Source organism: Ambystoma mexicanum, chromosome 4p (genome assembly GCF_040938575.1).
Source record: "Ambystoma mexicanum isolate Mex_15411 chromosome 4p, UKY_AmexF1_1, whole genome shotgun sequence".
In the NCBI taxonomy this organism is placed as follows: domain Eukaryota; kingdom Metazoa; phylum Chordata; class Amphibia; order Caudata; family Ambystomatidae; genus Ambystoma; species Ambystoma mexicanum.
This window is the reverse complement of record NC_090927.1, coordinates 101,698,293-101,723,254: the sequence shown is the minus strand read 5'-3', so window position 1 is coordinate 101,723,254 and position 24,962 is coordinate 101,698,293. Positions and strand designations below refer to the sequence as shown.

The 24,962-nt window shown below is 47.7% G+C and overlaps 1 protein-coding gene across 2 annotated transcripts in view; it reads right to left on the bottom strand.

Moving 5' to 3' along the window:
- IFT172 (intraflagellar transport 172) overlaps positions 1-24,962 on the bottom strand; it is a 1,218,930-nt gene that overhangs the window by 107,717 nt on the left and 1,086,251 nt on the right. For both annotated transcript variants that reach the window (XM_069605452.1, XM_069605451.1), the window contains exon 40: positions 9,575-9,691. In XM_069605452.1, the coding sequence (XP_069461553.1) occupies positions 9,575-9,691 (117 nt within the window). The remainder of the gene's footprint in view (positions 1-9,574; positions 9,692-24,962) is intronic.

Genomic DNA, 24,962 nt, shown 5'->3' with positions numbered 1-24,962 from the left:
GATGCATTGGCAAATGGAAATAAGCGTCCTGTAGGTCTATTGACAGCAGCCAGTCCCACAGTTCGAGAGCGTGGAGAATTATTCTTAACGTCACCATTCTGAATGTGTCCTTCCTCAGGAACTTGTTTAGGGCCCCGAGGTCCAGAATGGGACAGAGACCTCCTCCTTTCTTGGGCAACAGGAAATACCGGGAATGCCAGCTTGACCCTCTCTGATCAGGAGTACTAGCACTACCAAGGTGTCCAGAAAGGGCCAGGTCCACAGGATCCTCCAGTGCCCTTGGATGAGTAGAAAGGTCTCATCTTAGGATAAGAGGAGCTATTTAATACCTCAGTGCTGTTAATGGTCCAGTCCTCTACCCCCTTGGGAATGATGCTGCAAAACTCCAAATGGAAGGAGAAGATGGAAATCAATACATCATTACTTCTGGTAGTGCCGGCAGCACTCAAGGTACATTAAAACCACGTTGGAACCAAACATCTGAACATATTCACGGAAATGTTACTTTTATGATGACACCTTCTTCCCTCCCACAAACAGGAAATGAAGGGTATACTACATCACAATTATCTGTTAGCAAACAACGCTAAACAGATGCAACAATAGAAATGACAGGAAGCAGCAGAGTGACAGCAAATTAGCATTTTAAAAGGGATAAAGGTAAAAAAGATGGTTGCATGTGCCCAAATGTGCTGGTTGATAGTTCTCCTTTCGGTACAATTTTGAGATTATAAACAACTTGTTTGAGATATCGTTTACTAATGGAAACACAATGGCAGGGCTACTCTCCGTTCCCTTTAAGGCCATGCCACCTCTGCACACTTTGGAAATATGTTGTATGATATACGGAGTAATTCATGGAATTTCGCACAAAAGTGGCGCACGCGGCTGGCGCACAGTGTTCCCGTGCGATAGACTGCGCCAGCCGCATGCGCTAAAATCCATTTCCGCGCACAGCGTATTCATGGATTCCAGCTACCAAAACCAGCCGTGGCGCACAGTGGCGCAGCGACCCTGCAGCAGCGCCAGTTACACCCCCAAGAACGCCCCTCGCGCAGGGAAAAGCCATCAAAATCCCCAATCCAGCGCAAAGGGCTGCGCTAACCCTGTACCAGCACGGCAAGCGGGGAACGTGTATCATTGGGGATCGTGGGAAGTTTCACACGCGACTGGCCCTGTGCAAGCGGGTTATGTGTATTACTGGGGTGCGCGGGAAGTTTCACACGCGATTTCAGCAGGGTATGTGTATTACTGGGGTGCGCGGGAAGTTTCACAGGCGATTTCAGCAGGGTACGTGTATTATTGGGGTGCGTGGGAAGTTTCACACGCGATTTCAGCACGGTACGTGTATTTCAGGGGTGCGCGGGAAGTTTCACATGCAATTTCAGCAGGGTACGTGTATTACTGGGGTGTGCGGGAAGTTTCACACGCGATTGGCCCTGTGCGAGCGGGGTACGTGTATTACTGGGGTGCGTGGGAAGTTTCACACGCAATTGGCCCTGTGCGAGCGGGGTCGTGTATTACTGGGGAGCGCGGGAAGTTTCACATGCAATTTCAGCAGGGTACGTGTATTACTGGGGTGTGCGGGAAGTTTCACACGCGATTGGCCCTGTGCGAGCGGGGTACGTGTATTACTGGGGTGCGTGGGAAGTTTCACACGCGATTGGCCCTGTGCGAGCAGGGTACGTGTATTACTGGGGTGCGCAGGAAGTTTCACACGCAATTTCAGCAGGGTACGTGTATTACTGGGGTACGTGGGAAGTTTCACACGTGATTTCAGCAGGGTACGTGTATTACTGGGGTGCGCGGGAAGTTTCACACGCGATTGGCCCTGTGCGAGCGGGGTACGTGTATTACTGGGGTGCGTGGGAAGTTTCACACGCAATTGGCCCTGTGCGAGCGGGGTCGTGTATTACTGGGGAGCGCGGGAAGTTCCACACGCGATTTCAGCAAGGTACGTGTATTACTCGGGTGCATGGGAAGTTTCACACGCAATTTCAGCAGGGTACGTGTATTTCGGGGGTGCGCGGGAAGTTACACACGCGATTTCAGCAGGGTACATGTATTTTGGGGTGCAGGGGAGTCCTACACGTGATTTGGCAGTGTGGGTCCTCCCAGGTGTTCCCTGTACACCCTCCACGGCCCCTGCAGGCAGCCCACACCACAGGGGACTACCCTGCACCCCTGGTCATGTCCCGCAGGCAGCCCACCCAACATGCGCATGCCCCCCAGCAAAGGCACATGTCTCCTTGCACTACTGATCACCAACTCATGTCCCCTTGCACCCCCACCCCCCAGCAGTGCGGGGCACCTGCCAGCAGGCCCCCACTCATGTCCCACTCATGTCCCCTGCACCCCCACCCCCAGCAGTGCAGGGCACCTGCCCGCAAGCCCCCACTCATGTCCCACTCATGTCCCCTTGCACCCCCAGCAGTGCGGGGCACCTGCCAGCAGGCCCCCACTCATGTCCCCCTGCACCCCCACCCCCCAGCATTGCGGGGCACCTTCCAGCAGGCCCCCACTCATATCCCCCTGCACCCCCACCCCCCAGCAGTGCGGGGCACCTGCCTGCAGGCCCTGACACATGTCCCCCAGCCAACACATCATCATAATCTAGATCCCTGGCCCTTATGGGCAGCCTCCACATGCCAAACACCCATCCAAGTATTGCATCCACCCACTTAGAAATGCCAATTACATGATACAACCCCAATGGCAAGTATGTAAATGAACACATGTCCCTCAGATACACACAATGGGTGTAAGTGAATGTCAAAACCCATATCATGATATGCATAAAACCAATGAGATGATACTACACATTGAACTTTGATGAAAGAAATGTATTAAAAGCAACATAAATGGAATTAAAAATAAACAAACGACAATGGGAATTAAAAACCAAAAGCAGCATGTCCGTAAAATAATGAAAAACCACAAATCATAATCCAAAGGAAAGGTGTCCAAAGTCACAGTCCAAAAAAGTAAATCCAAGGGAAAAACAAAATCGAAAACCATTGCTCCATGGGTAAATCCCAAAAAAAAACTATAATCCAACAGTCAACTATATACAGATAAACAACCCAGGGTCCATGATCCCAACTGAAGAAATGAAACCTATCTAAAAATACTACCTAATAAGAAAACTATATACAAAAATGTGGTCCATTGTCCAAAAGGTCCAAAATAAATAAAAAAGCAAAGGAAACCTAACACTAACTACATAACTATTTACAAGGGCAGCGGGCTAGTCCGACGGCTATCTGTTCAATGGCTTGGATGCGGGTATGTTCCCTGGCCCTGAGGTCTCGCAGAGATAAAGCAGTGTCCAGCTCCAATTCCCTGCGAATACCCTCGAGGCACTCAGCGCCCTCCACATGGAGTTCTCCGCCCTGACCATTGTGAGCCGTTCCTCCTCTGCCCGCTGCCGCTCCGCACCTATCTGCTGGCCCAACCGCTCCCACACGGAAGACACTCCCATTCCAGGGTTCTCCTGCCCTCCGGCCGATGCCTGCCCCCCTGATGTTGATGGCCCCGAGCCATGATGCCTCCCACGTCGAGCCTGCCTCTGCCTCCGATGCAACTGCCTGTGTCAGCACGACGGCATCCAGGCTGATGGAATCCACCGACGCGTCGTGCACGTGCCCTGCCCGATGATGCCGTCACATTCTCCATCTGCTGGAGTCCAGTTGCTGGTGTGTCCACCCCTGCTGGACCTCCGACTCCCGACTGTGGCAGGGATGGGATCCCCACCGAGTTGGCTGCGTTGGTCGGGGCAGGTCCACAGGGGGCCCTGGTGGCATCTGGGCCGGAAGACGGCATGGAGAACGACTGGCGCATAGCCTCCACAGAGGAGGAGAGGGTCGCCAGAGTGGCCGACACATGTACGAAACCCCCGACCACGGCCGCTCCCAACTGGGCCACGTTGGCACGATGCTCTTCGTGATGAAGTGCGTGCTCCCCCGGGAAGCACGCACGTCATCACGAATGACACCCGTGCGCAACGCGACACCAATCAGGACCTTCTCCATACGGCCAGGGGTCCCCTCGTCCGCACGTGGAGGGGAGTCAGATGACATGGACATCCCCCCTACCTGCGTACGTCCTGGGATGGGGCATCCCTGCTGGTGCATGGTGGTGCAGTCACAGTGTCAGGGACAGTGACATGCACAGGCCCTCCACGGCGACCTGTGCTGCCTCCTGCCCCTGGACTGCACCACTTGCACCAGCAGGGATGCCCCCACCAGGACCCATGTGCGGCTCAGTAGCGGCCTCCTCCTCCTCTGTGGAAACAACCAACCTGGTTGGCTCCACCCCGTCTTCCGCCGTTGCATGCCCCTGTGGGGGCTCACCCACCCCTTCCGCTGCAGCCGTGGGGGCATCCACAGCGCCGTCTCCGCCCTCTTCTTCCCTTTGCGCTGTGTAGAGGGAGACATAGAACACAAGCATCAGGGTACTGTACAATGGTCCCCTAGACAGGAAGCAATAGCAGATGAGTGGCACTGTCAAAGATCACTTCCATCATGTCCCTCCACAACACATAGGTCAGTGCAGGCAAAACACATGCAGTAACAGGCATGGTGCATGCTATGGACATTAGCAAACATGTCCAAGGGACTCTTGAAACATACAATGTTGTTTTGGAACTCACATGCATCATGGGTCATGCCTATCACATGCACACACTTCACCGTACTTTCATCCATCTGCACTCGTACACCCCAGACACAGTGGATGCAAGGATAACTAGGCTGCATCAGTGATTCTGAACATTGTCACAGACATGTGTCATGCATCCATGGCATTCACAAGTCACAGAGATGCAGGTCAGACACACAGACATGGACACCATACATGTACATGGCATCAGCACTCATCCCTCACCCCCACTCATGTCCAGGAACAGAGACTGGCATGCTCTCATGTGTCCATTCCGTATAGGGCTCCCCATGTTGCATTTAAACACATACACCAACCGTGTGCTTCACACATTACTGGTCTCACATGCATGACCATGATGTCCCTGCACACACACATGCGTACATGGCCTATGTTACACATACAGGCAAGTATCAGACAACCAGCACACTGCAACATGCCCTGTCTCACACAGCAATGCTTGGCCACTTACCGCTCGACTCCAGACGGGTCTGCCTCTCAAGGATCTGGGCATGGAGCGCTGGGCGTACGCGTTCCAGGACCCTCATCTGGATGGTACTCATGCTGCCCCGGCCCCCCTCCACGAGGCGCCGGGCCTTCATGAGGGTCCTGGACCTCAAGTACTCCCAGCGCTTCTTGACTTGCTTGATGTTGCGGGTTGCCACCCCCTCCGCGTTGATGGCAACCACAAAGTCGTCCCAGATCCTGTCCCGTCCTTCCTTGTCGGCGCGTGATGATCCGAAGAGGGCATCATAATGCCCCAGGACAAGCTCCACCAGGACACCAACTTCCTTCTGACTGAAGCTGGTGGCCCTCTGTCCCTCTGGCTGTGGGTCGCCAGTTGTCTCGGATGGTGTTTGCCCCGACATGGCGACCCCCGAGGCAGGCGTGGGTGGGCAATTGGGTCCTGGGGCTGGGCTGTGGAGCGATGGTATCCCAGTCGGGAGTCTTCTGTTCCAGCAGGGGTGGACACAGCAACTGGACCCCTGCAGATGGCTGATGTGCAGGCACCAAATGGCAGGGCACGGTGGTAGCAGGCAGGCAGGCAGACAGCAGCAGATGGCTCGTGGCAGGCTGCTCGGGGCTCTGGGGGGGCAGTAATTCAGCCTTTTGGGCATGAGCGTGGTCTTCCGTGTGCTTACGCGTGGCCAGCTTGATACGGAGTGATTTGGCACGTGAAAATTCTGCACGTCAGCGTGTAATTCGAGGAAAGGCCCTTAGCGCGTAAGCGCGTCAGCACGCATATGCGATTCCATTGGACCAAAGGCCCTTAGCGCGTAAGTGCGTTTGTGACGTATCGCGCACGGGCGTTGCCCTGGCAGGGCTTGAAGATCCCACGTGGATTTCCATTGCTCTGTACGTGCTTTTCGTGGGGTGCGGTGCGTGTGTTTTGCAGGCGTTGGGGTTCACACGCCATTACTTCACAGTGGGTGGGTGTTGGCTACGCGTTCTTCTACACGCAAGGCAGACGGTGAGTGGTACCCTGCTCCCCCAGGCCTGATCGCATGTATAACCACCTGCGCACCCCTGAAATACACGTACCCAGCTCCCCCAGGCCCGATCGCGTGTGAAAACACCTGCGCACCCCTGAAATACACGTACCCCGCTCCCCCAGGCCCGATCGTCTGTAAAACCACCCGCGAGCCCCTGAAATAAACACGTACCCGCTCCCCCAGGCCAATCGTGTGTAAAACTTCTCGTGCACCCCTGAAATACACGTACCCAGGCCAATCCCGTGTGAGACTTCTCGCGCACCCCTGAAATACACGTACCCAGGCCAATCACGTGTGAGACTTCTCGCACACCCCTGAAATACACGTACCCAGGCCAATCGCGTGTAAAACCTCTCGCGCACTGAAATACACGTACCCAGGACAATCGCGTGTAAAACTTCTCGCGCACCCCTGAAATACACGTACCCAGGCCAATCGCGTGTGAAACTTCTCGCGCACCCCTGAAATACACGTACCACGCTCCCTCAGGCCCGATCGCGTGTTAAACTTCCTGCGAGCCCCTGAAATACACGTACCCCGCTCCCCCAGGCCCGATCGTGTGTAAAACTTCACGCGCACCCACGAAATACATGCACACGCTATCATTCACACAGCTGGTGTCTGTGTTTGTCGCGTACCCCTTTGCACGTCATTTGTCCTAGAGGGCCACAGTATGGGACTTTCATCAGAGCTGTGTATACATGCTTTTTGTTAGCGCACATTTTGGCCTCATAGAGTTATGTGCAGAGGCGTTGCTAGGGGGGGCTAAGAGGGCTATAGCCCCCGGTCTTTTGGTTGTAGCCCCGGATAGAATCTCAGGAGCTGCAACCAAAAGGCTAGTTAGCCCCAGTCCCGACAGTTCTGATATTCGCCTAGCCCCGGGTCTTTTCCAGACCTAGCAACACCCCTGGTTATGTGCATTTACCATTCACTGCTATAGAATCCAACTTGTTTAACCTGGCTACCCCCGGTTCTGGGGGTTACATGCTAAAAGAGATTTAACACTAAATAAATCAAATATCTAAAAGGAGTAAATAATTGGGGGGGAGGGGCTAACATAATTGTTCAGAATAAGACACATCTTCATTGGTTAGAGGACAAGTTCATATATAATGTGGATGGACCATTGGGCAAACAATTGCTATGCTGAGCTTTTCCGAAGGAATTGCCCCTACACCATAACTTGAATAAAATGTGAAGTCTATCTACAATAGGAAGATAATGGTGGTACTCCAATCCTAAAAGCACAGCCGCATGCAAATCGGATTCTGAAAAGTGCTGTGTGGGTGGAAACATGGGATGAGCCTTGGCTCCTACCTCTAAAACATCTGAGAATACTTATTTATTACGCAGCAATGGGCAGGCCGCATTTATATGTAGAAGTTATACCTGGTCCTGGACAGCGAACACTTCTTTCCAAGCGGAGATAAAGTGTTGGATGAAATATGACCCCTAGAAAGGATATATATATGTCCACATCTGCTGGGTGTTCCCGTAGCATGGGGATGACAGAAAATACTGCTTATTTTATAATATTGTATCCTGGGCATGGGGAATTCTGAAAGAAGGAAATAGTCTGAATTATAGTGAGGTTGTGTTATGACTGTTGAATTTAGAAGATAAAGCAAGTCTTTAAATAGATTAGTGACATACATTCCAATGGCTAGAAGACTTTGAATTGGATGAACAATACCACTAGCCACATTATTTTGCACCCTCTTATTTTGTAAACCCTTCAATTGTGTCCCTATACCAAGCACTTTTGAGAGCATTTAACACATTTGCTTTAGCACACTGAATGGTTTACACTGCAACTTTAATACCCTTTGTGACAAATCCAGGAAATGTATCCCTTCTCTCCAACGGGGAGCCACCACCTTTGGCACTAGGGAAGTGAGCACAAGTGGGATCTCACTCAGGGTGCCTCCCTTTAGGGTACAAGGAATACCTAAGCAGAGTTATTACCACACCTCCCCGAGTCCCAAGTATTTGTTAGAAATAAGGGGACTGAGCAGTATCATAATTGCAGAGTCCTTTAAAGGTGACTGGCTTGGTTTTTGACCCAGTTCCGTTAACGCACATCTCTGAAGAATGGCACAAATTGTATCTCCTCTCTCATTCCAGGAAGGATTTTGGAGGGCTGGGGCCCATGCAGAAGTAGAGAGAGTCAGCCTGAGGGAGAAACACAGTGGCCTTGGCCCGAGCGCAGAGGTATGGACGTCTCCCTTCATGGGAGGGAGAAGAGAGTCTCCGCCGGAGCAGCACACCAGCGGCCAGCCATCCAGATGTCGGAAATTTGGCGATCGCAGGCAGGAGGAACCAGAAACAGATCTGACGGGAAGATGGTGGAGTCGCAATTCTCACATGAAGGGAGAAGCCGCCTTCCCACTGAGTACCGCCGCAGTAGAACAGGTAAGCAGCAGATTGGAGGGCGCAGATGGAGGGCGGTGACTCGCACAGACAGTCCACGAGGGATTGAGTCTGAGAATACCTCACGGGGAGGAGAATGCAACCAGAGAATACAATGGCCTGGATGGCCAGACAGCCCACGTGGGACTGAGCCTACGAATACGCCACGAGAGGGTAAAAGCCATAAGACGACCTAAGAGGTTGGGCAGCCCATGAGGAGAAGAACCATGGAATAAACTCATGAGGTGGTAAACGCCATACCATACCCATGCAACCTGAAGGGTCAGATAGTCTCTGCCGGGCTGGGAGACGTAAACATCCTGAGAAGGTTAAAAGATACACAGGGGTGAACAAGAGACTGAATACAAAATCTGCTGCGCAGGACTCACCCATATGGTTGTTGCAACCTAGGATCAGGTTTACAGAACCAGCTACTCCAACCTTTTGAACTGATAAAAACGCTAGCATGGCAGTCCTGAGCAACCTTCAGAGGAGAGGAAGACTTAAAGGGCCCGATTCTGAACTATAATAGCAGGCCCGAGCCCGAAAGAGTGAGAAAACCATAGATAATTGGGAGGGAGTCCGAAAACTAGCCACCACAAGCCAAGTAGAGTGGGAGCAAACTTACTTAGGCTAAGATCATGTTTAGTTTATTAGTGGTAGGGATAAAGCATAGGATAGACAGAGGTTTTGGGACACATCCTGACGTGCACCAGTTTGTTGTTTAATTTGAAGTTAAGGAAATCCCTCATTACAGATATATAGATAGTTGAGGTCTTGTTTTCTTTAATTAAACTTGTTCAACCATGTCTTCTTCTTGTATGTCTCCTATGTACGACTTACCACACCTTCTTTAATCTTCAGTGGGCTAAAATATTCAATTAGGTTTGTATGCCATTAAATAGTTGTAGTAGGTCGGCTCTGTTCTATGAAACTGCACAGTGATGCATGGGACGTGTGTGGATTCTATCATATTTATCCGAAATAAACTTCATGTAACTTGACTTGGGTACCTGGGGGTTTGCTGGAGTTCCGTGTTGCACATAGAGCCCCAAGGCCTTGTCGTAGAATCCTTCTTTGATGAGGAAGGTTGCATACAGAGCCACAAACTTGTGCAGGACATTATAATTCTGCAAAATAAAGACATGGGTGACTAATAGCATGTTGCAGAAATAAAAAAGGAACATAAAAAATAAAAATAACAATGCAGCACTTCTAGCAAAAGCATAAACTTGCTAAATTACTGAAAGAATCAACAAAAATTGTGATCTCTTTGCCAAGTTTGTATAATATCAGTGGTAGTTTCTTTTGTTTGCTGCAGCGCTATTAAACGTGTTCTAGGCCTCACTACAACACTCACTACAACATGCACATCTATAAAGTATCTAATGCTGGAGGATCACTCTGCATGTGTCCATTATGTTGGAAATGACATCAAAGTTCTTTCCATTTCACAGGAAGTGGGAACAGCACCTGAGGCAATGAATTCACAACATCAGAGTTTGCAGGCAGTGATCCAATATTAAGGGACAAACTTAAGCTTTGGCCAGTGTCGTAGAACAGGAACATATAGAGGAGTGCACCACTACTGAACCCCTGTGTCAGGTGACGCTGCCCTCCCTCTGGTGAAATAAACCAAACTGTTAAAGTCATCAACCAGACCTTCCGGACAGTGACAAACTTCTTCTCCTCCATCATAAGCTTCTCTTCAGGCATCTGGCGTTAGAGATGCTTTCATGCTCCATACTGCTGAAGGAAAGGCTAAATCTCTCAGGTCATATAGTGGCTATCGTTAATCATGGGTGATATTAACTAATGTTGAGCCATGTAGTGTCTTCTTATTGCTAGAATTTGCTAATTATAGATTTCACATGTATCTAAACTTCCGACCTAGGTCAGAAGCTGCAAACACCTCATGCCGAGCACAATGCACCATATAGCCAAAACACTAGCAATGTCCACAGATATACCAACGGAGAGACAGCAACCAACTTAAAAAAAACATAAACCTCTCCCCCTCACAATACTTTAGGGGTGTTCTTACCAAAACCTTTGGTAAACCCATCTATCTGCCTGTACCTTACCATCCAGCACCCTCCAGACAAGCCAAAAGCAGACAGAAAGTGTGTTACCTACAGCAGATCACAGTCTTCCACCAATCGCAGGTACAGCGTTCTTTCTAGCAAGGTTGCAATGTTCCCATTGCATAAGGTGTTTTAATATAGTCGCCCAGCAGGACGCACCTCTGCACATTTGTTTTTTACATAGGGATAATTTGGAACAATTTTGAAATGTTTCAAGTTCATAACACCAAATAAAAATAAAAAATATTCTCAAAGGACTTAGTATTTTTTTAAATAAAGAATTTTGACACAACCTAAAACTAATTTTACCGACCATCTTACAGTTTCATTTATCTTAAGCATGTGAGTATTATGTACTATGTGAGAGTGCAGGGTTTTCCTTATCCAGGGATGGATTGAGTTTATAGTGAATGAAGATGTGAGTATCAATACCTATTCAAAACAAAAGGGTGTATTATTATAGGAGTATAATACTAGAGCGTGCAATCCCCATTTTTTTGTTAGTAAAGACTGTATAACTACAAATGATGGTCAGCCTGTATGTGGGTTTCCTCACCCTATAGCCAGCCTAAACTAAAGCGGTTAAGACGGTTATTTGCCAGGGTGTGACCAGTACTTTGGGAAAACTCAAAGTTAATGTCTCAAACAAAAGATCTCCATTCCTTGCCGAGCCCGGGTTCTGGTCTTCCCTTGCAGCTTAATACAATAAACAAAAGGGTGAAGTAGTTAATTGTTTTGCAAATCACATATTTCCAAAACTAAGATTCTAACAATGTAGTTGTTTTTTAGTTCCTTACAAAGTGTCAGTCTCTCATATCTAGGGGTGTACCGAATAGTATATTTAAGTAGTTGGCCGAATATCGGATAGATGGACAAGAATTCATCTGGAGCCGAATAGTTGCCTTTAAAATAAACAAATAAAAAAATAAATGTCAATGGAGGTAAAGCTGCAAAAATGAAAAACTTTCCTTATAGAGGACATCATCTATGAAATGGATTCTGGCAATTTGTGTGCAGAATTTGAATCAAAACCCAGACTGGTGGTCACAGAGAAGGCCTTCTTGGTTACTCCAATTTTGGAATTGGTTGTCAACTGCCTTCCCAATGATTTTACCAATGAACAGAAGGCAAGTGCTGCACTGGTTTAGCAGGATTGTCTGGTTCTAGAGTTATTTTTTTGAGAAGTGAGCAGATTAACATTGTATTTAAGGTGTGTGGGACAACGCCCTCATCAACCAAGGCCTTGAGGGTGATTATAAGTTTGCTGGTGCTGGTATTCTGCCAGTAATTACGATGGGATACCGGCCAACGATATTACTGTTCCCCCTCCTGATATGCTGGAATTACCGGCATATTACAGGTGACGTGCACACTGGTAAATCCCAATTCCATGGATTCCCATAGGATCTGCCCTTACCGGCAGTAAGGATCGATCGCCCTCGACCAGGACCCTGCAGGAAAATCCTCCCCCTGCTGAACCATAGAGGTTGGCGGCCCGGTCAGGCCAAGACAGCCCTGCAAGATCAGAGTTTCGTACCGGACACCAATTCGGTGTTCTTCTATTCAATGTGGTCTATATTTGACAAGGAAGGCAACCAGATTTCATTCCGGCTAGTGCCGATGCCTTGAATTTCGGTGCATGATTTTATGGCAGACAATGCAGGGTTGCTCCAACTGGCAGACTGCCTCCACGATGCCAGTAGGCTGTACATGTTGCTGCATGTGGCGTTTCAACAACTCATCCCATACGCACATCCAAATTCACAAACCGACATCCTCGACTGTGAGTCGCAAACCGAACGAGCGTTGCCGTACAAATGCAGCTATAGCCGATCCGGTCATGGCGTTGTGGCAGCACCCGTGCTCGACACCAGCAGTCGACATGGAACTCACCAAGAAATATAAACCGGCGAGAGGTAACCTGCCATTTTGTCCAGGTCTTTGACATCGACCCTTCCAACCGACGTAGTCGAATGTCGACGCCTTGGCAAAAAAGGTCTTTGCTTCAGGGAGTATGGCCCTTAAAGCAGCAAATGCCTCATGTGCCTTCACCAAGGTCTCCCACATTCTCTGCAGTACTTTTTCTGAGGCAGCTGACCATCTCCATGAAGAGGAAGTCAAAGCTAGATTCCTGGATATAGTGGCTGATGGAAAGGAAATGGTCTGCCAGGCGCTCGAGCAGGTTTGGACGCGGCAGACTGCATGGATGGTGCAATGGGCACCTCCGCAGAGTTGGGCAGGTCAGCGTATCTGAGGGGGTCCGGCTTTTCCCCGAATGTTCAAGAACAATTGCTCATCATGGCCTACGTGGCCTTCGATTGAGAGCATCTTTTTGGCCCCAAAGCCTAAGGACTCTATGCACATAGTCAAGTTATTGAGACTGGTGGTGCTCCACCTTTCCCAAGAGGGTTCAAGCGTTCCAGGCCAAACAAGGGCAATGCTGATGCCCACAACCAGGTAGAGGAATGGGGAGAGCAAGGCAGTGGACCTGATGTTCGTCATTGGGGATACACATTACCAATTCAAAGTGCTCCCTTTTAGCTTGACCTCCCCGTCCAGGGTATTTACCAAATTGATGGCGGTAGTAGGAGCCAGCGTCTTTGTGTTTCAATACTAGGGCAATTGGCTGATCCAAGCACGGTTGCCGGAACAAGTTTCTGTTGCACCAATCTACTGCCAATATGACCACAGAAAGCCTTGCGGAAACGTAAGCTGCAATCGCATAAGAAATTCTGTAGCGGGGAAGGCAGAGAGGGAGTGATATGGAATACGTCGTCGGCCCAACCCATTGAAAGAGCGTTACCAGGTAAGAGAAGGTAGTTTTAGGCTCTAGGGTTGGAACCTGCCAGTGCTGAGCTCCAGTTATATTGATCATGAGCAAGATCACAGGAGTATTTGTAGGGGTTTAGCCCAAGCCCCTGTTTGGTTGGATAAGAAAAATGGTGGTCTCCTGGTTATCTCGCTTGGAAGTTAGTGAAGTAATTACTGTGACACTTTGTTCCATACGAATTGGTTCGTTTTTATTAGTGGTGGTTGTACTTGCATTGAGTTATTACATACTCATAGTTGTTTTTGAGAAACACTGTTTCAACCTAGATAAGCAAGTTAGGTCAGCCGACACGTGTTTCGACCCGTACGGTCTTTCTCAAGGCTGAGCAATGTTCATGGTGCCATGTGTGGGGTGTTATGTTACAATATCGTGACATATTGCAATAATACATTTGTGGTGTGAAGGTGATGTGTAAGTATTGTGACAATATATGACATTGACATCAAAAACATTGATGTTTAGGCAAAACATTTTTACATTGTATTGTAGGAGAGAAGGGAAGAGAAAGGAGAGGTGAGCAACTGGTAGAAAATGATAGCTTCATTTAATATAAGAAAAGTTCGGGGTGGGGGAAAAAATGGATAACCCCTTACCATTTAATTCTGGTGTGTGCCCTCTGTGGGGCTCTGTTAGAATGTGGACTGTCCTTACGGCAGACCAGGCTCCTGTTGGGCCCTGCAGGAAAGTAAAATGTAGTGAGCTTGTACTGCGGCTCAGCGGATACAGATAGTGCCCTGTGCTAAGTCTCCTGGGTTCATGGACAATCCCACCCGTGCCGAGTCTGCTCCCAATTGTGTCGTGGTTGCCTTTTGATGGGCAGTGCAATATGAAAATCACATCACGTGCCGTTTTCCATGGCCATGTGTGTTTTATACTGCTTGGGTCGTTTTATCTGTATGATGGTAAATCCAAGATGAGACATTTAATTGAGTAAGGATGGGTTCGGATGAACATCAAGAGCTCGATTGCAGTTCTTGTGTTCCCCAGGCCCATGATGAATTCAAACGGCCATCATGGGCCTGGGGAACACAAGAACTGCAATCGAGCTCTTGATGTTCATCCGAACCCATCCTTACTCAATTAAATGTCTCATCTTGGATTTACCATCATACAGATAAAACGACCCAAGCAGTATAAAACACACATGGCCATGGAAAACGGCACGTGATGTGATTTTCATATTGCACTGCCCATCAAAAGGCAACCACAACACAGTTGGGAGCAGACTCGGCACGGGTGGGATTGTCCATGAACCCAGGAGACTTAGCACAGGGCACTATCTGTATCCGCTGAGCCGCAGTACAAGCTCACTACATTTTACTTTCGTGCAGGGCCCAACAGGAGCCTGGTCTGCCGTAAGGACAGTCCACATTCTAACAGAGCCCCACAGAGGGCACACACCAGAATTAAATGGTAAGGGGTTATCCATTTTTTCCCCCACCCCGAACTTTTCTTATATTAAATGAAGCTATCATTTTCTACCAGTTGCTCACGTCTCCTTTCTCTTCCCTTCTCTCCTACAATACAATGTAAAAATGTTTTGCCTAAACATCAATGTTTTTGATGTCAATGTCATATATTGTCACAATACTTACACATCACCTTCACACCACAAATGTATTATTGCAATATGTCACGATATTGTCACATAACACCCCACACATGGCACCATGACCATTGCTCAGCCTTGAGAAAGACCGTACGGGTCGAAACACGTGTCGGCTGACCTAACTTGCTTATCTAGGTTGAAACAGTGTTTCTCAAAAACAACTATGAGTATGTAAAACTCAATGCAAGTACAACCACCACTAATAAAAACGAACCAATTCGTATGGAACAAAGTGTCACAGTAATTACTTCACTAACTTCCAAGCGAGATAACCAGGAGACCACCATTTTTCTTATCCAACCAAACAGGGGCTTGGGCTAAACCCCTACAATTACTCCTGTGATCTTGCTCATGATCAATATAACTGGAGCTCAGCACTGGCAGGTTCCAACCCTAGAGCCTAAAACTACCTTATCTTCACACTAGGGAACTAGCCTATGCTCAAGCACCCATGATTTACCACAATATTTACCAACGAATAAATCAAAGAAATGGCAGAATACATGATGTCAAGGAATGAAGACATCAAGGCACTCTTTGCCCCTAGAGGATCCACGGATAATGCGTTTAGAGATAGCAACATACAAGAAGACCTAAGACAGAAATTTATGAGGCTTGAAAAATTGTCCAAAAAAGAGATCAACAAATTTTGGGAAAAAACTACGATGCGGGAATATGCTGAACAAAAGAGAATACCAAGAGGCCTAAGGATCCTTATTTTCCCAGATTTTGATGATCCACTTGACTCAGACCTAGCAGACGAGTGGGAACAGAACCTTATATTTGGATCAACTAGAATGATAGAATTACTAATAGAACATGCCAAAAGGAAGCATGATAGGGTTGTGATTCTACTAGAAGAGTTAAAGAAGGAAATAGAAGACTATGATGCACCTAAATCAACAAAGGAAAAAAACTACAAAACCATGTACAAAATCCTGAAAACACATCAAGATGAAGTGAAAATGAGGAAACTTCACAAATTCTTCAGGGATGACAAAGACTATAGAGAAGATAGGGTTTTCACCTACCAACCGAAATTTGACAAGAACCAACAACAAATCAAATCTACAGAAAGCACCCCTAACACTTCGGGAGCGAGTTCAGAAATAGAAAGTGACCCAGAAGAAGCACTGGATCCAAGAGAAAAAACAATAGACAAACCATTAATCAAACGGAGTTTTTTAGACCAAATCAAACTACACAAGAACGCAAGTCGTTTGAAATCACAACCAAAAGACAAGCTCACCAAAAAGAAGGTATCCTTCGCGAGACCACTAGCAAATACAAAAACCCATCAAGAAGAAACAGAGGAGGAAGAAGAGTCAGAAGACACAAGACAACTGGAAGAAGAAATAGAACAAAGACAAACAAGATCCCAGTCACAGAAAACTGGAGGACAGAAACAGAACAAAATCTAATCATGAATCTATCAAAAAGGGAATTTTCAGTCCTAGAAAAGAAAGTCCTCAACAAAGGACTATCCTTTTCGCCGTCCAGTAACAACAACTTCGTTGATATACAAATAGACCTATTCAAATTTACGAGACGCCTCAAGCTTAAGAAATTCTTTGCTACGAAAGCAAGGGAATACAAACCACCGGAAATAGCACCCATACCAAGCATATTAACCATTGGGGATGTTGAGGACATCCATCTCGTCAGCACGCTTGCAGAGAACAATTTAAGTAAACAAGAATGCTTACTAGAACTAGGCATCCAGAATGTAGCAATGGCAATTCCTGAGCTCAAAACCAAATCTAGATTCACACCTCAACTCTTTTCAGAAAACTATATTGACACCTTTCACCAAGCAGTCACCTCGGACCTACACAAATTGGAAGATCGACGAACCCATGAAACAGAAACCAAGGGCAACCTCAGCATAAAGGAAAAAACCATACTAAAAAACCTACGTGAAGAAAACAACATTATAATCAAGGAAGCAGACAAAGGTGGTAATATAGTTATAATGGACAAAACAGATTACATAAAAATGGCACTCAACCATTTGGAAACACCAGGCAATTATATCAAATTGGTTAATAATCCTCAAACTAACATTTTAAAAGAACATCAGGCATTATTAACCAAATACAAAACAACGGGACTCATAACGGACGAAGAATACAGCTACCTCAGGACAGACCACCCGATTATGCCAACTATATACTTTCTGCCAAAAGTGCATAAAAATTTCGAGACTGTTCCAGAGGGTAGACCAATACTAAGTGGTATTGGAGGAATAACAGAGACATTAGCCAGGTATATCAATAATGTCATACAACCACTCGTTACCAAAATCCCCAGCTATCTGAGGAACACAATGCACACTTTGGAGCTACTGGCAAAAATAAAATGGGAACCCCATTTCTGGCTGGCCACACTTGATGTCAAGGCCCTATATACATCGATTGACCACGAACTTGCAACAACAAGCATGGGGTTCCTTCTCAAACAGGAGTCTGCATCGCATTTGGAACAAGTGGAAATGACTAAAGCCTTCCTTAAATTTTCACTGACAAACAATATATTCATATTCAATGGTGAATATTACAAACAGATAAAAGGGATCGCAATGGGAGCCAGCTATGCCCCAGCACTAGCAAACTGCTTCATGCATTTATACGAAAGGAAACATGCTATGAAGGAAGACAAATTCACCGGGCTCATTGTCAATTGGGCCAGATTCATTGATGATATCATTCTAATTTGGAAAGGGACTGAGGAGGAACTCAAAGAATACATGGACTTCCTCAACACCAATGACTTTGGTATCCAACTAACCAGCCAAATCAGTAAAATCCAAATCGATTTTCTGGACCTTAAAATTGAGATAGTAGACAACAAAATTACCACCAGAACCTTCCGCAAACCGACAGAAGTCAACTCTATCTTACATGCACAGAGCTGCCACAGAAAAAATGTCATCCGCAATATTCCGAAAGGGGAATACATTCGGGCACGAAGAAATTGCAACACAGACCAAGCTTTCATAGATGAATGCAACCTATTGGATGAAAGATTTAGAAATCGGGGCTACTCCCCTGTAAATCTGGTCGAAGCAAGAAACCAAGCCTGCAGAATCGAAAGGTCATCCCTACTCTCACCAAAACCAAGAAGACAGGATGAAAACCCCAAGATTAGATTTGTCACCAGATACAACAAGGACAGCTATGCGCTTCAAAAAATTTTGACAAAACACTGGGGTTTACTCCGCATGGATGAACATATAGAAACACAACTTGAATCGTATCCAAGCATGTCATACAGTAGAGCACCGACTCTGAGGACCTTACTGAGCCCCTCATTTCTTTCAGAAAAAAAGATCACAGCACAGGATTGGCTTAGCAAGCTGTCACCACATGGATTTACCAAATGTGGAACATGTAATATGTGCAAGTATGCAACTCAAACCAACTGTGCCAAACTCTCAGGCTGCCCAATGTTCAACATCACAGAGCACATTAACTGTAAAACAAAGTTTGTGGTATATGCCCTAATATGTGTTTGCCAAAAAATATACATAGGCAGTACAATCCCCGAGACGCGGTTCAGAATTAGAGAGCACATCAACAGTATACATTCACAGGACCCTCGACTCCCTCTGGCCCACCACTGGCAAAAGAATCACCAAATGGAGAACAAGAGTGACATACGATTCATCGGACTCAAGACGGTCCGGCTTGGTCCCAGAGGAGGGGACAGAATACTGAAACTGAGACAAGAAGAAGCACGTCTTATCTGCCACTTCAGATGTGTAAAAAATGGCTTGAATAAGGATCATGATTTTAATGTTTTCCTATGATCCTTTACTGTCTTCCATTATTGAAGTTCTCTACAAACCACCAGAGGGTTGGACCATTATCATGTTGACCCTTACGGGACCCTAGGGCCTCTCCAGCAGCCCCTCAATAGGGCAATTAGTGACTACTTAACTACTTAATACCCATGGACCAGGACACATGCTTAGCCACGGTTTCCCCTTGCGAACCCCCCCCCTTTTTTTCAACAGACCGACCCCAGACCACTGGGTGCACCCAGCTGTTCTCTATGGAACGGACTCATGGAAGCTGACACACTCCCTTTCGGAGCTGATCCATGACGCATGCGCAACCAAGAGCACGAAATGCGCATGCGCATGGACCAGCGTCAGACGGGCAGTAATTTGCCCATACACGCATGCGCAGGCCACTGCCACTACAGTGATGCGCATGCGCGCTGAGTCTATCAACATGACTCAACAAAAGTAGTGGCTAATTACAACACTACATAATGGCGGCGCTGCACGGCACATTTAGCAGCAGCGCACCGCCGCCGAGGACTACAGAGAAGCACTCAGGTAACTTTCCCGCAAATCCCCCCGATCTACAGCACTAGCGAAAGTGACTTGCCCCTTCCATGGAACTCCACAGCAGTCACCTCACTCGCACAGCGCGGGGAGACGGTGACCACACTTAGAGTTGGTTCACCCCTGACGCTCCAGCACTAGCACCAATTCAAACGGCCATCATGGGCCTGGGGAACACAAGAACTGCAATCGAGCTCTTGATGTTCATCCGAACCCATCCTTACTCAATTAAATGTCTCATCTTGGATTTACCATCATACAGATAAAACGACCCAAGCAGTATAAAACACACATGGCCATGGAAAACGGCACGTGATGTGATTTTCATATTGCACTGCCCATCAAAAGGCAACCACAACACAATTGGGAGCAGACTCGGCACGGGTAGGATTGTCCATGAACCCAGGAGACTTAGCACAGGGCACTATCTGTATCCGCTGAGCCGCAGTACAAGCTCACTACATTTTACTTTCCTGCAGGGCCCAACAGGAGCCTGGTCTGCCGTAAGGGCAGTCCACATTCTAACAGAGCCCCACAGAGGGCACACACCAGAATTAAATGGTAAGGGGTTATCCATTTTTTCCCCCACCCCGAACTTTTCTTATATTAAATGAAGCTATCATTTTCTACCAGTTGCTCACCTCTCCTTTCTCTTCCCTTCTCTCCTACAATACAATGTAAAAATGTTTTGCCTAAACATCAATGTTTTTGATGTCAATGTCATATATTGTCACAATACTTACACATCACCTTCACACCACAAATGTATTATTGCAATATGTCACGATATTGTCACATAACACCCCACGCATGGCACCATGACCATTGCTCAGCCTTGAGAAAGACCGTACGGGTCGAAACACGTGTCGGCTGACCTAACTTGCTTATCTAGGTTGAAACAGTGTTTCTCAAAAACAACTATGAGTATGTAATAACTCAATGCAAGTACAACCACCACTAATAAAAACGAACCAATTCGTATGGAACAAAGTGTCACAGTAATTACCAGGTAAGAGAGTAACTTGTTCTTCAAGGGGATTGGGTCCTCCGATGTATTCCATATCTATGACAGACTCCCAAAGCAGTACCAACATAAGGAGGTGGGAAAAGAATTTAGAATATACAAATTTAGAATGCCCAATCAAATTGCAGAGCAAAGGACCGCTACCCTCCGTCTCATACAAAGGCAATTCTGGTGGCCTAGAATGAAGACTGACGTAAAGCTGTACGTCCAAGCCTGTTCTGTCTGTAGTCAGAACAAACATGATAACAAGAGACCGGCGGGTCTCCTACTGCAGCCTACACTACCAACAAGGCCCTGGGAATTTATCGTTACAGACTTCATTGTGGAATTGCAACCTTCCAGGGGATACACGACTATCATGGTCACCATTGACTTGTTCACTTGGTCTCATTTTACACCCCTGTATAAACTACCATCCTCATCAGAACTTGCTGGAATTTTCCTGGAACACATTTTCCGGCTTCATGGTCTCCCTTCCAAGATAATATCGGACAGAGGACCCCAATACATTTCTCAGTTTTGGAAACACCTTTGTCGAATACTAGGAATTCAACGTGCTCTCTCCTCAGGCTATCATCCCCAATCCAACAGAGCTACTGAACGTGTGAATCAAACCTTAGAACAATATCCTCAATGTTTTGCTACCAAGGTCCAGGATGATTGGTCCCTTTAAATACCTGTGGCTGAATTCGCCTATAATAACTCGGATCACTCGGCTGTTAAAACCAGCCCTTTTTTCTGTAGCCAGGGGTTCCACCCTTCGGTTCTACCTTCTGTCCTCCCCCATCCTACACCGATTCCTACTGTCGATTCCTGGATTGAAACACTTATCAATGTACAAAGAGAAGCCAAAGAACAGCTACAAAGAGCCCGGAATCAGACCAAACATTAAGCAGACTCAAAGAGAAGACCAGGGCCCTCCTACACAATAGGCGATAAAGTATGGTTATCCTTGAAACTACTGCCTCGACATCTACGGCCAAATAAACTGGCTCCCCGATATTACGGGCCTTTTCCTATAAAAGAAATCATCAACCCAGTGGCCTTCCGCCTCAAATTGCCAGATTCCTGGAAGAAGATCCATCCAGTTTTTCATACATCTCTAATAAAGCCATACATCCAGACCTCTCGGACTAACCTCAGACATAGCCCTGTCCTTGTCAATGACCAACTGGAATATGAAGTCTCCCGAATATGTGACTCCAGATATAAATGTGGTCAGCTCCAGTACCTGGTGGAATGGAAAGGATATCCACCCAGTGAACACACTTGGGAACCAGTCTCCAATTTGAATACCCCCAGGTTACTCTGAAGGTTCCATCTCATACACCCGGGCAAACCTGGCGGGACGGGTTTTCGGAGGAGGCATGCTGTCATGACCCATCGGACACGTCCCTTCTGGGCCTCCTGGTCCCTGTCACGTCGGGGCTTGCACTCTGTTTTACTACCAACAGGGCCGCAAACACTGAACGCTGCCTACCAGCCTTCACGTTCATTGCAGCACGCTCGATAAAATAGCCACACCCCGCGCTTCCACGCGTCTCAACGCTACTGTTAGCTGTTGCTAGACTTGTGCTCCGTAGTTCGCTTTCATAGAACTTTGTTGCTTTCCTGGTTCCCGGACCCTTGCTTCATTCTATCCCTTCTCCTTCTTACCCAACCTTCTTCCGGAATCCGTGCAACCGCCTCCGAGTGCTTCTTCCCCTTTATTTTTTCCTGGATTTCCTGGAGTTTACTATCGATCCCGGACAAGAAGTTGAACGAACACTGGAAGCCGAAGACGGCCGAGCGGGCTTGTACAAGACCCGAACCATAAGGAAGAAAACTTCTACAACGGAATCCATCAAGCAGCGAAAACAGGTGAGAAAGGGGGAAACCTGTGACAGCCAAGGATTTAAGGGTCACCTTGAGCAAACCGAAGAAAGGGAGGCCATGTGGAACACAGTACCTTTAAATTTGAGGAAGCTCCAGCGGTGGCAGTTGTTCCTGGCAGCGGGTGCAGTTTGTGGTTTCGACCAGGGGAAGAGAGGATTTCATTGAGGAGGAAACTTGGAGTCGTTGCACTGCCCAGGGAAGAAACCAGCCGCGGAGTTCGTCGGTTAAAAGGTGAGTTCCTGGTATTCGCGGTCACAGTGGTGAAGCTTGGCTATCCGGCCGCCGGGGTGCTTGGCACGGGCGATTCGACAAAGAGACGTCCTGGAAGGCGAAATGCCGAACTGGTTGATCCCACCAGCTCAGAGGAAGAAGTCTCTTTCAGCAGAAGATCTTCTCTTGTCGTCAGGAAAGTGGTGAGCTTGTTGCAGCAGGGCTCCACCGGTGGTGTCGGCGTTGCAGATGGCTCAGCTTCTCCCCTCTTCAGATTTCTTAGGTCCTGTGGCGACTTCTGAAGTTCCAGTCCCAAAAGCCCTACTTTTATACAGAAAAACCCCCATTCAACAGCCTAGCTGTCACTCAAACATGCTAAGTGGTGTGCCGGGCGGTTCACCACTGGCCCAATCGGAACAGAGTGTGACTTGGGTTGCTAAGGCAACGCAGTCCAGGGTGCCAATTCCCCCACCCACACATCCTGTGGAACCCAGACAGAGTGGCACCAGTTGGAGGGCTTCTGTGGAGAAGCCTGCCAAAAAGTGGAACAAAGGGCCCAACCTTGGTTGGAGTTACAGAGACGGACACGAATGCCATTTTAGAAAAGAGTTCTGGCAAAAATACCCAACCGGTGATTTAATATTAAATAAATAAACCGGCGGTATCTTTAACATTGCACCAAAAAGTGGCGCGTTTAAAATCAATGGGAAAATCCCATAGGAAATATTCTGGTGGAATATATTGCGTGGTAACCACTGCCACCAGCCAGAAACTCGACAAGGGGGGACTGGACAGTGCCCCCTTGGAAACAGACCCAGGGGCAATCGAATTAACCCTTTCCAGTACTTCCACAATATGATGGTTTGTACTGGTTCTGTTCACAATTTTGGACTAGTAAAGTCAATGGTGACTTTACATGCCCTGGGAGACAGTAGTCAGTCCCAGGGTATGGAGTCTATGTTTGGGGGTCACTATGACACCCCTGTGTTACTGCACTGAGGGTGCTGTGTAACACACACACAAAAACAGATGACACCCTATGGAGTAAAAAAAAAAAACATAGCCCATAAGCACACAAAGAGTCAAAGACATACCTCAAATCATGCCTAAGAGTGGGAGGAAAAGAGTCTCACTCTTAGCAGGAGAAAAAAACAAACCCCAAAAATCCAGCAAAGCTGCTGGGGGACTCACTAGGTTTGGGAAATTATTAGCCTTATAAGGGAATTCTCCCTAACAGCCTCGCAGGTGGGGGGTGGAGGGGGCCAAGAGACACCAGCCAGATGGTGACAGGAAAGGAGGGAGAGGGTGTGCCGATGAGGAGGATCTCAGTCTTGCTGGCATTCAGGCAGACAGGCAGTCAGTGATGAGAGAAGGAGAAGAGGTGGCCGACGGAAGCCTGAAAATGAGGAGTGTCATCTGCATAGCACTGAAAATTGGAGCAGAAAATGGCAATGCGATGGGCGAGAGTTGGCAGGTATTGGTTGTACAGCCTGGGTGAAAGGTTAGACCACCTGGGGAACACCACAGGTAGAGAGGGAGCTAGAGGAAAGGAAGGACCCAAGTTGGACCTGGGATGGTCGATCAGAGAGGAAAGAGATCAGTCAGGCCAGAGCCTGATTAGTGATACCCAGGTTGTCAGGGAAACAGTTGAGCAGGATGGTATGGTTGACCGTGTCGAAGGCAGAAGAGAGGTCGAGTAGGATGAGGACAGAGGGGATGTTAGAGTCAAGGTTGGAGAGCAGATCTTCACGGAATTTTCAGGAGAGCAGTTTCCGTGCTTCTGGCAGCTCTAAAGCTAGACTGATGGTCATGGAGACAACCAATAGAATCGGAGTGAAGGGTAAACTGTGAGATGGCCAGCTTTTGCAGGAGTTTGTCCAAGAAGGGAGTGATAGAGATAGGGTGATAGTTAACCGGGCAAGAAGGGACGGCTGTGGGTTTTTTGAGAAGAGGGTGCACAAGGGAGTGCTTCAGAGGGGAGGGCAAAGCTCCTGAGGCAAAGGAGAGGTTGCAGAAATCGTCCAGGGCAAGAGCAAGGGTGTCAATGTGGTCCTTGATGGTTCTGGAGGAATAGGGAAGAACCTGTTTTGACAAGACTTTGATAGATCGAACTTGTCTAGAGATCTCGTCAGGGGAGAAAAGGGGAAAGGAAGAGAAGGAGGGTGGGGGGGTGGGTGGCTGCAGGATGACCAGTGTTCACAGTAGGAGAAGGGAGAGGAGGGGGAAAGGAAGAGAGGGTGGACAGGATGTCCTGGGTTTTTTAGATGAAGTGAGAGGCAAGGGCAGTGCAAAGAGCCTGGGAGGCGACAGTAGAGGTTGAGACTGCAGCAGGGTTGGCCAGCTCCTTGCAGATTTTGAAGAGTTCGGCTGAGTTGTTAGATTCCGCAGAGACACGGGCTTGGATGTGTGCTGGATATG